The sequence below is a fragment of the Aptenodytes patagonicus genome, chromosome 11 (assembly GCF_965638725.1).
Source record: "Aptenodytes patagonicus chromosome 11, bAptPat1.pri.cur, whole genome shotgun sequence".
Taxonomy (NCBI): domain Eukaryota; kingdom Metazoa; phylum Chordata; class Aves; order Sphenisciformes; family Spheniscidae; genus Aptenodytes; species Aptenodytes patagonicus.
In genome coordinates this window covers 10,390,103-10,405,642 of record NC_134959.1, presented here as the reverse complement: position 1 = coordinate 10,405,642, position 15,540 = coordinate 10,390,103, and the positions used below count along the sequence as shown (strand labels likewise).

At 37.6% G+C, this 15,540-nt stretch overlaps 1 protein-coding gene across 5 annotated transcripts in view; it reads right to left on the bottom strand.

The window, feature by feature from the left end:
- Positions 1-381: 381 nt before the first annotated feature.
- Positions 382-15,540, bottom strand: part of CDH5 (cadherin 5) — a 30,882-nt gene continuing 15,723 nt past the window's right edge. For all 5 annotated transcript variants that reach the window (XM_076349100.1, XM_076349099.1, XM_076349098.1 and 2 more), the window contains 11 exons: positions 13,663-13,864; positions 11,036-11,324; positions 10,830-10,946; positions 9,896-10,060; positions 9,286-9,473; positions 7,255-7,508; positions 6,537-6,679; positions 5,587-5,711; positions 4,418-4,526; positions 3,872-4,117; positions 382-2,979 (listed from right to left, as the gene is read on the bottom strand). In XM_076349100.1, the coding sequence (XP_076205215.1) occupies positions 2,486-2,979; positions 3,872-4,117; positions 4,418-4,526; positions 5,587-5,711; positions 6,537-6,679; positions 7,255-7,508; positions 9,286-9,473; positions 9,896-10,060; positions 10,830-10,946; positions 11,036-11,324; positions 13,663-13,851 (2,319 nt within the window). In that variant the 5' untranslated portion in view covers positions 13,852-13,864 and the 3' untranslated portion in view covers positions 382-2,485. The remainder of the gene's footprint in view (positions 2,980-3,871; positions 4,118-4,417; positions 4,527-5,586; positions 5,712-6,536; positions 6,680-7,254; positions 7,509-9,285; positions 9,474-9,895; positions 10,061-10,829; positions 10,947-11,035; positions 11,325-13,662; positions 13,865-15,540) is intronic.

Genomic DNA, 15,540 nt, shown 5'->3' with positions numbered 1-15,540 from the left:
GCTGCTAAAATACCAAACATCTGCTCGGAAATTGAAAGCATCCTGTAGCACTGGCAGACATGAGTCCTCCAAAGTCCGAGGGTTCAACCTCACCAGCTGCTGAAACCAGACTGCACTGTTGGGGCTTTTCTCTTCCTTACCCCAGGAGCTTTACTGACAGCTTTCCAAAGAGTGGGAGAAAACTTCTTTTACAGAAAGTCCTTTGGTGAATTTGTGTCTAGTCTGAGTTTGCTTAGAGTGTAGATACCAGTGTTTTTATGGTTGAGTTCACTGTGGTACAAAGCCTGGTATTGTCTTCTGTGTGAAACTCATTAATGCACAGAAAATCCAAACTTGAGATTGGCTTTTATGTAGTTAAAAAAAAAATACAGTACAGGAATATAAAAAGAAACTATCCAGTGCAAACATCTTTATGCAGTGAAATTGATACAGTGTTCCTTAAAATAGCTTTATAAAACAGGCTTAAAAATAGTGATTACAGGTAATACTATCTGGATGATGCTTACCAAAGTACTTTACTTACTGCACTAAATAATTTTATGACTAACTTTACCTGTTGATAGCCAATACCTTAGTTACTGATGAAAACCTTAAACTGTAAGTATTATTAGTTAGCATTCTTTATAATATACTAACATGTGAAACCTCAATAGCATACATTGTTGACTGGATTAAGAAAAACAGAAGAGAATGAGCACATTAAAAATAAAACCAAGGCTGTCATCCCAAAAAGTACTTCTTTTATAAAGGATGTGATCCAAAGCTGATTTGACTGATGGGCAGAATTCTACCTAGTTTTCCTTTAGTTCATATTTGAAAATTTAAGTGATTGCATTATTGATGATAGTAGGGTGTTAGTGTCCAGCTAAGTATTGTATTGGATAACTTTTTACAGTAGTGAGGACTAATGTGAGACCATATTATAATGCATTGCTGTTTCCTGCCAAGAAAGCATTTTGGAGAAAGGGAGTGTAAATTAGAGATGACATGAATAAGTGAAAAGCAAATTTATGAGGTTCCACTATACTGGTTTAGGGAAAAAAAAAAAAAAAGATTTAGTGTTATTTGGTTAGCTACCAAATTTAAATAATCGAATCAACTAAACTAATATATACAGCTCCAGCACGGATTCTGCAAAATTGAGTATCTGTGTGGTAGGCCTCTGTTCCTGTTGAAGGCAACAGGAATCTGCATTGCCAGAAGCCAGAGACAGGCCATTGTCCTAAGAGACCCGCTTTTTACAAAATGTATTTGGCTGGGTGACTTCCTGCATGCGAAGTTTCATTCTATTCATTCTGTGGCTCTTCATCAGGTGAGAAACTAAACGCACGCTTACCAGGGACATAGTAGTTGCAACTCCAAAACCTTAGTTATATTTGCGGTTCTTTCATGCAGAAAAATGTGTGGGTGTGTAGCATTCCGGTTTGGAAGTCTACAATATCTTCCTAGGTGGAAAATACCTGTTTTACAGTACCTGCTTAGAAAAAAATCAAAACAGTTTCACAGTAATGAGGCCCTTCATTTGTTTGTCCCTGAAAAAAAATACAATTGCTTTAATAACATTGAATAAAAAACCTATTCAACCTCTTTAGAAATCTAGAGAGACCTATGTTGCCATCTAGAGAGATTTACAGTATTGGAGTCTTAACATTCCCCTGATCTCCACATTTCCTGCCCTGCAGGATATGTTCCATTGAGTAACGCCGAGATCCCATTTACAGAAAGAAAAAACAATTTTGCTGCTAGCTAGAGCAAATTCTAGCACGCCAGAAAGGTGCCTGAAATCATCATCAGGCTGTTAAAAATGACAGATGAAACCAGACTGTGCATGTAAAAATCCTGTCTAATTTTATCTTTAGTAACTCATATATGTAGTAGAAGACTATAAAGCAAGAATAATTAATAGATTGGAAAGAAGGAAAGATCATGCCTTTTTTTGAAAGTGATGGAATAATTTCTAATATTAAGTGATAGACCATATGTTCCTCCTCTCCTCTGCTGGGTAAGCATAAGCGTGGAATATCAATAAAGATGTTACAAGAGGGCCAGGCAAACCAGCCGGCTGGAGATACAGGAGGTTATTCAAAACATTCCTTCCCAAAGCCACCGAACGCCTCTGTTCCAGCGGATGGTGACCTTGAATGCAGGTTGATGAAAACAGTACAGGAGGAGAGGAATGAGCGAGAAACTGGGGACAAAACCACTTTTTAAGGAGAAGTGTCTATCTGGATAGGGGGAGGAGTTGTGTCCTAGAAGACTCGAGCAGGTCCTCGAGCAGCAATTTTGGGGAAAGAACTGAATATTAGCAAGGATAGCAGTGCTGGGGGAAGTCAATGTATGTGATCTGTGTGTTTCTTTTTAACCCTACTGCTGTTTGAAATCCTGGTATGGCTTGGGTGAAGAGCTGTGAGTTCTTCTTTGGCCATTGGCAGGCTCTTGATGTCTATCTGTAGTGGGAGGGAGAAAATTCATGGCTAATTTGAACTTAATACACAAAATCTTCACTTGGTTCTGATCCATACAGCTCAGCTAACATTTTAAACCTGGGTCCCCAGTCATTTAGAAAGTCATAATCAATATCTGAGTCTGAGGAGCCTGATTCCAAAGAACTGAGAGATTCTGCAGTGGACTCAGCACCTTCGTAGCCATAAATGTGAAGTGTGTCATATGGCAGCAAATCCCTGTCATTGTCGGCTTCATCCTTCTTAACCTCAATCATCATTTCCATTTCTCCAGCACCAGAAGTTATATTTCCAGGAGGCTTTTGGACTTGTGCATATGGAGAGGGAACTGCTTCCAGCTTTATACCATTCTTGCGGACAGAGTTGAGTACAGATACGTCATAGCTGGTGGTATCCATTTCACCACCACCTTCTTCATCATAAGTGACAAGCTGCTCATGAATCTCTGCCACATTCCTCCCAAGACCGCTCAAATCCTTCTTGTGTCTCTTTCTTAGAAGAATTAGCAATGTGATTACTGCAAAGAAAGCTTAGATGAGCACGTGTAAATAAGAGAAGTAAGGAAGTAAAACAAATTGCATTTAGGATATGTAACACAGTCTGAAGTGTTTTTTTTCCAGAGTGAATTTTTTTTAACACATATTTATTAAAAAAATAGTTTAAAATACTGTTTAACTGTAGGATTTGTATGTTCTCAAAGCAGTTCAGTCTGTACAGGAATTGTACAACTGACTCTTGAGCTGGAATCACAAGTACAAATGCATAGTGTCACAGGTTCATTGAATCAATTACTGCCTTGAACTGGTAAATCTTTTAATGCTAGGCATCAAATGCTACTTACATGGTAATTGCAAACGAGGCCTCTTCTCAAGAAAGAAAAAATGCTGCCCCTTCTCTGATAGATTCCAAATACAGCAAATAGGTACTGGTCTGCTGATTTGTTACAGATTTATTTATAGAATCATAGAATCATAGAATCATTGAGGTTGGAAAAGACCTCTAAGATCATCGAGTCCAACCGTCATGTATGTATGTTCACTGTACTGTTTAAAGGGTTTACAGACCAGTTCAGCCTTTGGAAACAGGAATCCTATTGTTATTGCCCCAGCACAAAATTCCTGTTTTATAGCTGCATGTGAGTCTGGTAACAGTAAATCAAGTATATTATGCATACATGCAATAACCTTTCCAGTGACTCAGCCTTTCCAATAGAATGAACAGCTTTGTAGCTGAAACTATGCTAACAGGCCACAGAAAAAGCAGGTGAGAAGAATCAAATAGTTACAGTATTTCTGCCTTTGTGACCATTGTATAGCCACAAAGCTTTTGTAGGTCTCAGTTAAGAAAAAACAAAAGAAAACAATCCCCACATTTTAAGTCAGAGAACATTACAAAAGTCAAATACTCACCAATGATTGTGAAGATACAGATAAAAATTGCCACCAGTGCTTGTATACTAACTCCAACTTGTTCAGCTCTTTCCTCACAAAAAGTGAAGTTGCCTTTTTCATTACACTTGCAGACACTGATGACAAGTGTATTTGTGCTGCTGAGCTCAGGATCACCGTTGTCTGAGATGATGACGGGCAGGTAGTGGATTTTGGCAAGTTCACGATTAAACTGTCCATATTTGACAGTGATATTAGCTGTGTTATCTGGAAGAAGTAACGACATCTAATTAAGTGATAATCTCTACCAGATTTTCCTTACAGATTATCAATCAGTTGGTACATCTTCCCCTTAGACAGGGGAAGAGCCAGCCTTTAGGGAACCCAGTGAAACTTGGGTGGCAACAAACACCATTTTTTTTCAGTAAGCTAAGCCTTTAAAAAGAAATTGTTACTTAGGTCAGTTAGACCAATCATAGGTCATTGCTAGAGCTTTTCTCCCCTCTGTCCTAGTGCCTAGTGCCTCACTTTGGCTAGCTGAGAAAATGCATTGCAGGGATACGCTACCGTAGTTCTCAACCAAGGAGAAGTTGCTATCTTCTGTGGCCAGGGAGTATTTGAAGAAACCTCTAGGTGATATTTCATCCTTGTCAGTAGCTGAAATCCTGATGATTACCTACAAAGATGGAAGAGGTCATAATTTTCAGTGTACGTTGCCTCCAGTGATAAAACCGCTTACAGTATTTAAGTTAGAGCTGGGCTGTGTATACTGTATAACCCTTCAGTAAAGGACAGGACAAAAATATCTTCTGATGCTCCTCCTCAAGTTCTTTCAAGGCAAGTAATTTCCTTGTAGGTCTTCAAAAAGAGCAGTCTTGCCCCTTCGTTCACAGGTGGGAAACAAAAGAGGAAATCTTGTGTAATTAAAGCATAAAAAAAGTCTTATGCTCAAAGACATATGGCTCATTTAAATACCTAAGATGGCTGTCTTCTGAAGTGTTCAACTTACTTAGAAGTATGACTCATTCATTGAATGTCATTGAGACTGCCACTCCTGAATTACATGCTTGTTTTTGAAAACCTCAACCTGGGGTAGATTAGATGTACAAAATGTAAAAAAAAGTGTATGATTATGTCCCAAAGGTATTTTAAAAATTAAATTAAAGGTGAAATAATATCTTGTGTGTTCTAACAGATTCCATCAGAAAGTCCAGTCTGTGACAAAGTCTCTTAATTAAACAAACATTACAGGCTAAATACTTGTGTGTGAGGCCAAACATCTAAAACCACAAATACTAATACTATTGTGCATGCAGATACTTGCACTCTGATGAATACAATAATGTTATATGCAGCAGTGTTTCTCTTAGTATTGTGAAATGGTTTCATTCTCAGTATCAAGTATGAACATTTGTGTGATAAAACTGAATTGCTAATTTTTGCTCTTCAAGGCTTGACTGTACTGTTTCACTGTTCAATTGCTAATGCACGTACATACTTAAAAGCTTGGAGGGAGAGGAACTGTGCAGCCCATGTGCGTAAGCAGATAAAAGCCAATATTCCAACAGTGTGTAGTCCTGAAGAGAGATTTCTGACCACTGACATTTTGGAAATCAGTGAAATGATCAGGTGCTTGGGTATGAAAACTGAGACTAACTTTTATTAAAAGACATCTTTTGCTTGAGCTTGCAAGTAGATAATTCAGGTTTAAGGGAAAACTCTTCCTCCTGTCTCACCTTTCCTGGTGCAGCATTTTCACACACTCTGGGTTCCTCAGGATAAACAAGTTCTGGAGCATTATCATTTTCGTCAGTAACTATTACGTGAACTTGGGCATGTGATTCTCTGTCAGAAAGATGGCCTGAAATGACAACAACAGTAGTACAGGTCTCTGAGATGTCTGGAATCTCAGTGCTATCTAGCCCCCCCTTTCCACTGTTTGTGTCCACCTCTGTGCCTCCTGCATGCTGAATATGGAGAGTTTCCATCATTAATTTAAACTTTTCCTTTGACAGATTCAGATATTTTCCTAAAAACTCTCCTATTGGGCTAAATCATCAAGGATCTATGAGGAAGAAACTGACAATTGTTTGTGGCTTCCTGATTCTTCACACTGTGTGGCTATGGGATCCAGCATTGTTCTCTGGCACTAAGGCAAAAGGCACAGAACAGGCCATGTCTAGATTATTAAATATCTTTCACCCTCCAGAAAAGGCCGGCCTCCCCAAAACCAACTCGGGACTGGCCCCCCGGGCCTGCCCTGCTTCCTGAACCCAAGCGAAGCTATGCGGGGATGCCTGTGCAGCGATGCTCCCTGGGCGGCAGTGTGGGAAGGGGATTTTGTAACTATGTAAGTGGGTGAAGCTGGCTGGGATGTTTCTGCTCTAACCACAGGCTTATCCCTGTTTTCCAAGCTGTTTCCTCTCCTCATGCCCTTTTTATTCCTTGTAACAAACTGAACGCATTTTCATAATAGCTAGGGGCCGAATCTTAAAACTGTATTTGACCTATTTGTAGGTACTCATTTGATTTGGAAGATTATTGTGCAAACTCTGCAAGCATCCCTTTCATTCATAGCTTGGTGGAAACAGGCTGTCAGGTTGCGGCTTTCCTTTTTGGTAAGCTACAGTCCTGCTGTAAAGTTGTACACTGATTTCTTTCAAATAGGGAAGTGGATAGCACTTACCATCTTCAAGGATTTCCTGAGCCGCTACAGTGATGTTGTATGAGGAACTGAATTCTCTGTCCAGGGGCTTGGGAAGCTGAATAATTCCAGTATCGGATACCCTAATATAGTCTCCATTAGGACTAGCTCTTCGTCGAATAAATCTGTTTTTTTTTTTCAAAAGAGATATGTCAATGCAAGGGTGATAATACTGTGTTTCACTTCAGTTCTTCATAGTGGAAGGTCAGAGAGTTCTTGTGTGACAAATTACGTTAATATCTTGACCAGGTGGTCTCAGAATATTTCCCTAAAATTATGCAAGCTGTGAGAGCGAAATATATCCGTTGGAAAAGTTTACAGATTATTGTCTTTTGCTGTTTCAGAAGTCTCTTTTCTTTTCAAAGCACATGCTTGAGAGAGTTATTACGATAAAAAATGTAACAATAAATTATAACCATGTAAAGATATCCAGGATTATGCATTTTCCTGTATATATGCAAATGTTTTATCAGTAAGTTTATGTGGTAATTACATGGGTAAATGTAATTTATGTTCAATTTGTTGGTTACCATATATATCCATGGCTGCAGTGCTGGAAAAATCAAATTGGATTTTTTTTTTTTTTTGGCATGCAGATTCTGAAAAATAGGGCCAAAGTCTCAGTTCTTTGTCAAATTCTTGGAATTGTTAAAGAATTCTCCACTTTAAAACAGAATTACTAAAGCTGGTGTCGTGTTACCTGATTTTCCGTTTAGCTGCGTCAGGGTCGTGTGCCCAAACTGAACCGAGTGTTCTTATTTCTGGATCATTTTCCCTTACTTTAAATTCATATGGTAGTTTAGTGAAGACGGGAGGCTCATCAACATCAGTGACTTCAATGGTGACTGTTGAAATGCTTCTAGAGCCACCGGATTTAAAATAACGAAGATCAACTGTGGGATCTGTTGCTTCAATGTCAAACCTGTATTCTGCTACTTTTTCGAAGTCCAGGGGCTAGAAAAAAGACAAACACAGATACTCTTCCTTTGGAGATGTCTAAGTAAACTTTGCATTAGCTAGCTATGCAAATTTAAGCTCTGTGCTCTAATTCATGTTTGGAAATATTACTGAATTGCATCTTAGCTGGACTCCTGGGAGAGCATTTCCAAACTGAACTTCTTTTTCTTAGAGTGGCTTGAGCAACTTATGGTTTTGAACAGATTCATCCAGTATTCTAAGTTCAGCAAGTATTTCTTGGTTTAAATAATTTTCTTTTTATAATTCTGTAGCTACCAAAACTTGTTTAGCTCCTTTTTCTCAAAGGTTGGGGACCAGATTCTCCTCTTCTTGACTAGGCTTTCTGTTCTGAAGTCATTCAAGGCAGACTGCATAGCTGCACTGACTGATAGCTGGGGCATCTAGTGATAAACGACATCCGCTTCCTTGTTTTTCCCATTGACTGAGATTATAAAAGGAATCACACAATGGAGGGAAGGCCAGGAGCTAGGGCAGTAAGACATGCCCAAGCCATCGCTCATTTCAAAGTTTGGGTCCCTTTGCACTATCGCCCAAGATTATAAAAGCACCGTGAAATACACAGTAGTTAATTGTGGTGACTCTTTGTTTTTCTCTTTGAGTAGACATTGCAAATGGAAGTGATAGTGCTTATCTAGCAGTTGAAATTTTATCTCACATGACTGCATATTTAAAATTATGACATGTGCATGGCCAAAAGCACGTTACAAAACAGTGGGGTGAACTTTGCCCACTGTGTGTTAAAAGATGAGCTGATTCCAAATCACCCAGTGTGTGTATGTGTGGGGTCTCTTACTGCTCCTCCTCTGGGCAGAAGTTGCAAGCAATGCATTCCTCAGGTCCTGGAAAGACCAGGGGAAGGGCTGCATTTGGTGAAGGAAAGCTGCTTACACCTAGTGTGACCACAGCTGAAGACTTTACTGCCAGTCTTGGAATAGTTAGTACTTCTTTTCCTTAAAGCTTTCTCTTCTTCTTAATGACATTTCTAGTCTTAACAGTGACAGAGAGACATTTGGAAGTGAAAAACACATTCCTGTCAATCTGAGGATTACCGGAGGTGATTCATAGTCCTCCTTCCTCTTTTTTTTTACTGTAAGTCAATGAAATCAATGAACTCTTGGCTTGGCAGTGCTCTGCATAATGCAGGAATGTCCCTTGGTACAAATCAAGTAGGTCTGAGAATTAAAAAACAAAGAGCAAACCATAATAAAGGCTCTGGAGAGTCTGGGCCCTCTTAAAGAGTTATAAGGAATTAGTGTGGAAGCTCTGAAAACACCCTGAGGAAAGTAAGGGAGCTGTGGCTCAGATTGGAGCAAGTGCCAAACTGTAAAGAGCACTTTTAGAAGAGTGGTCAGGTGGACTTGTTCACATTTTCTACTTTGGTTTCACTTGGACTGCAGAAGGGAAATATTCTTTGACTGGGTCAGTTGGTTCAACTCTTAAAATCACTGACTCTTTAAAGCATCCAAGTGTCGGAAGTTTGAGAGGAGCCCGAAGTGCGTAACGTGAATATCTGACATAGTCCCTATTGCACTCTGCAGTAATTCTAGATTTTCCCACGCCTGGCAGTTGAAATGGACTAGTAAATCACCAGCTCTTCTCACAGAGCTTACAGAACAGGGTTTTCAGGATGAACGTATTTCATGCCAACTTCCACGCATTTCCATTTTTTCCTGCCGCTAGTCCCAAACTGAATCAAACACTCTTGTTACACATGGAAAAACAAAATAATCATCTTTGCTACTGGGAAAAGTACCTTCTTTGGCCTAATGATTCCTTCATTTGTGAATGGATTTGCTACAATTTCAAAGGTGTCCCTGTAATCTCCTCTGACAAAACTGTATTTTGTATTTCTATGTTGTGGTTCGTCAACATCTTCTACTTTGACTCTGCCAACTTCTCCTCCTACTGAAATGTTTTCAGGAACTTTAAAGTGAAATGATGCTGTTAAAAAAACAACAACAAAACAACAAAAAAGACATAAAGAGTGTGTACATGGAAGTTAGAACTTAGTTAAAAATTGTTCTTAGTTTATAGAAATACAGAAAAATATTTCATTGAGAATTCAATATTATGTATTTCTACAGACAGCACTTTGATGTATTTTTTATAAAAGTATAATTAATTCTCAAAATTGTCAAGATCTTGTGCAAAATGATGAAATTAATACTGATTTTTATTTTCTCTCTAGGTGTGTATCACCCAGGAAAGGTAGCTAGGGCTGAAATACAGAAGACCTTCTGAATATGTAAGATTCTTTTGTCCACTTTTAAGAAAAGTTGAATTGTGATGAACTCTGACATAAATTCGCTATAGTAGTGTCAACCCTTGGTTTCCAAATGATACAGCACTTGCGTTATACTTACGGTGTTTGAATACTGGGAAGTTGTCATTGATGTCGGTTAAAGTGATAATGACTGTAGCTGTGCTTGAATCCCCAGAAGACCCTGGTGCATCTTTTGCTTTAACAATAATTTCATATGTTGATTGGTTCTCTCTGTCTAAATCAGCCCTTGTTGTAGAAATCACACCTTTGAAAAGATAACATTGAATATGATTAGATTTTGCAGCATGAACAACATCTCTTAATTTTGACAGCAAATTTTTGTCTTATGCCACACATTCAGCTTTAAGTAGCATTTTTACAGTGGTATTTTTCTAAGGCTAGAAATGTTAGAAATATTTCTACATGGCAGAATATTTGGGAGATATTGTACAATACATTCCTTTAAACTGATCTTTGCTGCTTAGAAGCAGTCTAATGATGTCTAAACTTGGTCACTACAGCATCTAGAGAGTTTGTCTGAGCACCTCTTTATCTGAGTTATTTGCTCCAGAGGACTAGCACAGTTACAAGAGATACTGACATTATTTTTAAAACTCTGCGAAATTTAAACAAGAAAGTTTAGGAAAGCAAAGGCTTGAGTTATTGGTTATTGAATGCTGCTTCAGAATTTATCTATTCCCTTTTCCTGTTTGGTCAAAGGAATGGTATCTATGCTAAACTGAAAACATGAACTTATATTAGCTCCTAGTCAGTCTCTTAATCAGTGGGGCAAAAATGACCTTTTATCTTCTCGTTTAGTTCATGGCACCTGGTATCCCGACTTTATTAATTCATACCCAGATGCAGACAGTGGCATTGTGTGAGTGTGAATGAAAAATCTTTCTAAATTATAGCTAAAATTATATTTTTGAATTATTATCCCCCTTGTCCAGAATGAAAGAGGCTTAAAACTGCATTTTCTTCAAAGTGTAAGGCAAGGACAAAGTGTAAGGACATTTGCGTATCTGACCTACCGGAGTCATCAACTGTGAAGTATTCGTCTCCTTTAATGACTTGGTAGGTAACTGTGGCATGACCTGTAACTGTTGGGTCATCAGCATCTACAGCTGTCACTTTGGTGACAGAGGTTCCTAGAAAAGGATTTTCAAACAGCATATTTAGTATAAATTCTACTTTTTAACCAGAGACATGAAGGGAAATGAGTGATGGAAGAACGTACCTACTGGTGACATTTCTGGGACAGATCCATTGAAAACTTTTTGCACAAACACAGGGACATTGTCATTAATATCATAAACCTTGATAATGAATTTAGATGGGGGTTCCAGTGACTGGTTGTTCCTTCTGTCAATAATGAGAGCTGTCAGTTCATACTCTGCTTTCTTTTCTCTGTCTAGCCTCTCAAATGCATATACATCACCACTGGTTTCTTCCACTTTAAAAATGGTGTTGGCATATTCACCTTCAATAATATACTTAGCGTTGTTGTTCCTTACACTTGATGTGATCTAGAAGGAAAGCATAATTCAAGGAGATAAGTGGGCTTTGGCATCCGAATGCAACACAGTTTCTACCAGAAGATACACACAAATCAGGACTTCTTCAGACTCAGTTTGAAACCAAAATAGCCATCAAGACTTTTGATGTCAGCTGGAGTATTACTGAACAAACAGCACCACAGCAGCTACAACCATGCAGGGTTATAGGACGAAACTTGTATCCAGACTGAAACTTGCTTGTTTATATATCAAGAAGCGTTTTTTTTAGACCACATCTCATATTTCCTAAAGATATAAATTGTTCATGCAGTTAACACATACAAATCATTAACCTCATTATGTCTGAAATAACACGCGCCACCACATTTAGTTTGAGCTACTCTTGTTTGCAAATAACCTTCTGAACTTAGCAGAGATTTTGCTTAGATTTCACAGAATTACAGAATCAAATCTATATTCACAGCTACTGACATTATTCGACATTAGTCTCTATTACTTAGCATTTGGCAGAATTCCCGCCATAGCTGACAGCTTTCTTGTGTTTAGTCAAATGCAATTTTTTTAATAGTCAGTCTTTTGGCTCATGCTATGATAGTAAAATTAAATTTCTACCCAATAGATTTTTAAAATTCAAGATTACATGCAATGAAAAAGGGATGGGGTAAAAGGAATGAATGTTAATCAGTTTTAAAATGTAATTTAATCCAATCCCAAATGGTTTTTCACATTGTTTAATCTGCAGATAATCTGATGATTCTTCCCTTTCTATACCTTCACCCATCTAAGGACACTGATAGAAGGTTTAAACCACATTTTTCCATGCACTATATCAGCATTCTTATTTCAGCAAGCTGTTTATCAATAATTGCTGTGTTTGACCAAGAATTTCTAGTCTTTTGTTACTGATGTTATCATAAATTGCAGCTGTTTGGTATTCACAATTTGATTTATCCTGTAGTTGTCATTTACTGTTGAACATTCTTTCATTTCTGTTTTCTATTTTGAAATGTGTCATTAAAATTTTCTTCCTTCATTCCACATACTTAAGCATGCTTCTGGCTGCTGGGGCTGCTGAAGAACAGTTTACAACTCCGGAGATGTAACATGGGGTCTTTGAGACCCTTGTCTCAAAGATAGTATAGTCTGTGCCTTCTCTCTCAATTTTTATTTACTTATTCTGTGTAAAAGGTATAGACTTCCAAGATTGCCTTTTCTAAAACTGAGGATGAACATACAAAGGAAAGCATCCAAGGTCATGAAAGATAAAATCAAAATGTATCAGCATATTCCTGCAGCTGTCACTCAGTTCTGCCACGTTGCTGCTGTGGCCTTTTTTAAAGGGTTTATCAAGTGTTCAATCCTGCAAATGCAATGCACTGAACACAGCCATTGCAAAAGTAATCAGAAGCATTCCACTGTTGAAAGACCACAGAGCACAGTACAAAGTGAATTACTCTTATTTAGGACAGCTCCAGGAATAGAAGCGTTCTCCTCAATCTGCTACTGAATTAGTCTGAAATGAAACAGAGATACCCTGTGTTAGCTGAGAGTACCCTATGGCCTCTTTTCTCTCTCACTCTGGTGCTTTCTGCCAGTGAGCAGCCCTGATCCAGAAAGGTCTGTTTCACTTTGCCTAGACAGCCTTGACAGATGCTGATTGTTGTACATGGGAGGAAAATGTACAACTGCATTTATCTGAAAAGTGTCAAAGTAGTTCAATTTGAAAGACTACATTGGAAGAACTTTGTCTGGGTGATACGCAGTTAATCATAGGATTTTATGAGCGCTGCCCTGAAGAAAATGAGTTTGCAAGCAGGTCAATGCTAGTTATTATTTTTAAAAATTATTTTCTTTCACTTTGTGAAACAAATTTTTTGATTGTGTAACAGTATTCCTAAACATAGCACTTTTGTTTTGTGTCCAAGCTGAGAGATGTAAACTGTATGTTTTTTAATGCATATGTTTTTATTAGCTGATCTTCTAGGTTTTTGAAAGAATCTTGAGCTGCCAGAAAAATATTGACATACATCAGCTGCCAGACTTCCTTCCTAACTGTGCACCTGCATGCAATGCCATTGTTTCTGCACTGCAGATGCTCCATACTTGCCATTCTCTAAAATTTACTTGTGGTCTTCAAAAGAATTAGAATCCCTTTGACATTATTCTTGATTTACTCTGTGTCCACATTCTTAAGATTTTAACACGTTAATATGTTGGTATTAAGTCCCATTTCTATTTCCTTTTTTTCTCTTCTGTTCTGCCTAGACTGCAAACAAGTAATACTTTTCAAGATACTCATTTGCTGTCTGCATTTCTAATTATTCATTGCTAACAGACTGCTATTTACCTTGCCAACATGGTGTGGTAATGGTGTATCAATCTCTTCTTTGATATGCATTTGGTTCCATATCCAGTCTCTCTTCAGTCGTTTATGACTGGCATTGTTTGAAGAAAAGTTTTGGTTTGTTTTCTGACTTTCTTTGTCAGCAAATGCTGGAGCCAAGAACAATGAGAAAAGTAGAATAAGGTGGTTCATCTTCTTCTGTATCCTAGAAAGTTAATATAAAATATGAAAACTATATAAATAACAGCAGAATCATATTAATCAGAGAGAGCACACATAGAAGTGCAAATGGACTTTCCTTCTATAGGAAAGTTTGATTACTTTCGGTATTTCTTTTCATCTGCCTTAGCATCAAAATTTGAAATATCAAGCTTCTTCCTTCCATGACAACTGTAAAAAATGACAAAAATATTTTAATGAAATAAAAAATGTGCAAGTTTTGAAAACTAGCATAAAAGCCAGCATCCACTTGAGCTACCATAGTTAATCTGAAGAGAAGATTCAGTAGCAAAGATCACCCGTTGTGCATTGCAGAAAGTGTAATCTGGCTGCAGAGCATAGCTCATGGGGAGAGTAGCCATGGGAAGTAACACTAAGGCTGAGCCAGATCAAAGTTCATGTTAACTCAACTTGAAATGAAATGTTGCAGCTTGACAAACCCAAATGCAATGTTTTGACTTGCCCTGACACAAAATACGCTGTAGTCAATATCTTCATATGGAAAATATTGATTTAGAATAAAATCTGGGTTTTTTGGTGGAAAAAATGTTTCATGTGAAATTTTCAATCAATTCCAAGTACAATGTAGCAAATTGTCTTGCTCAGAGAGCTCATTTATTGATTCAATTCCTTGTCTTTTGAAACATTTGAAGACACATAGGAAGTTCCTTTATCCCCTATTCTCAGGTTTTACCATCTACAAAATGATAATTTGTGAAATTATTCTCAGGTGAAACCATATTTTTGCATCATATGTTAATATTAGCAAACTCTAGGCCTGACTTTCATATCAGATTGAGAAGTTATTTTAATGTAGCAAAACTGATTCATTTTCTTACTAAATTTCCCCTTCCCAATATAAAGGACTGTCAGGGAACTTTAACACTCAAGTAATCAGACTTTAAATTACACATAAATGACTTTCCATTAGCTTTTAGGAGCTGTCAGCATGCACATCAAAAATAAAACCATTAATTGTGATAGAGAAGTTGACATCACACAGGTTGCTAGATGCGAGATTAAATTAATATTTTCGGCAGGAAGGTGCTGAGACGTTTCCAAAATTACTCTTTGGTAACTAGGCAATCAATGTTATCCTGTGGTGCAGCATCATTGTCAGTAAAAAGATTTTATTTACTATGAAATTTTGCTTTCCTGTACTTTTTTCTCTTCTACATTGTTGTACATAAGCTGAGGAACATTATTCTTTGTAATTGTGTAGGAAATGACCATTATTGGTGGCTTTGAAGTTGCTTTTTAGTAGCTGAGCTGTGTTTTATATGGTTTTATGGATCCATGAAAAACTTTTTAATTTAGCTAGTTTTTTGTATTCTATGCACTTACTTTGGCTCTGAATATTTTTAGAATTTTAGAAAAATGAGTAAGATTTAGTTGTTTTGCTTTGTTTTATTTGTGTACATGAACATTCTACAACTGGAAACTGGAAGGCATTGATATGATTCTGTTGTGGTCGCATAAGTCTGTCTTTTATTCATAAAATTACAAAACATGATAACCAAAGGAAAACAGTTGGTTAACGTCAACTAGTACAGGCTGTAGTTTTGGAAAAAACAGACTGTAGTGTTTAAAAAGTAATTTTCTCTTGTTGCTCTGGTACAGTGGAGATCTCCTGTACTGCTGTAGTGAAGAGATTAGTTGGGA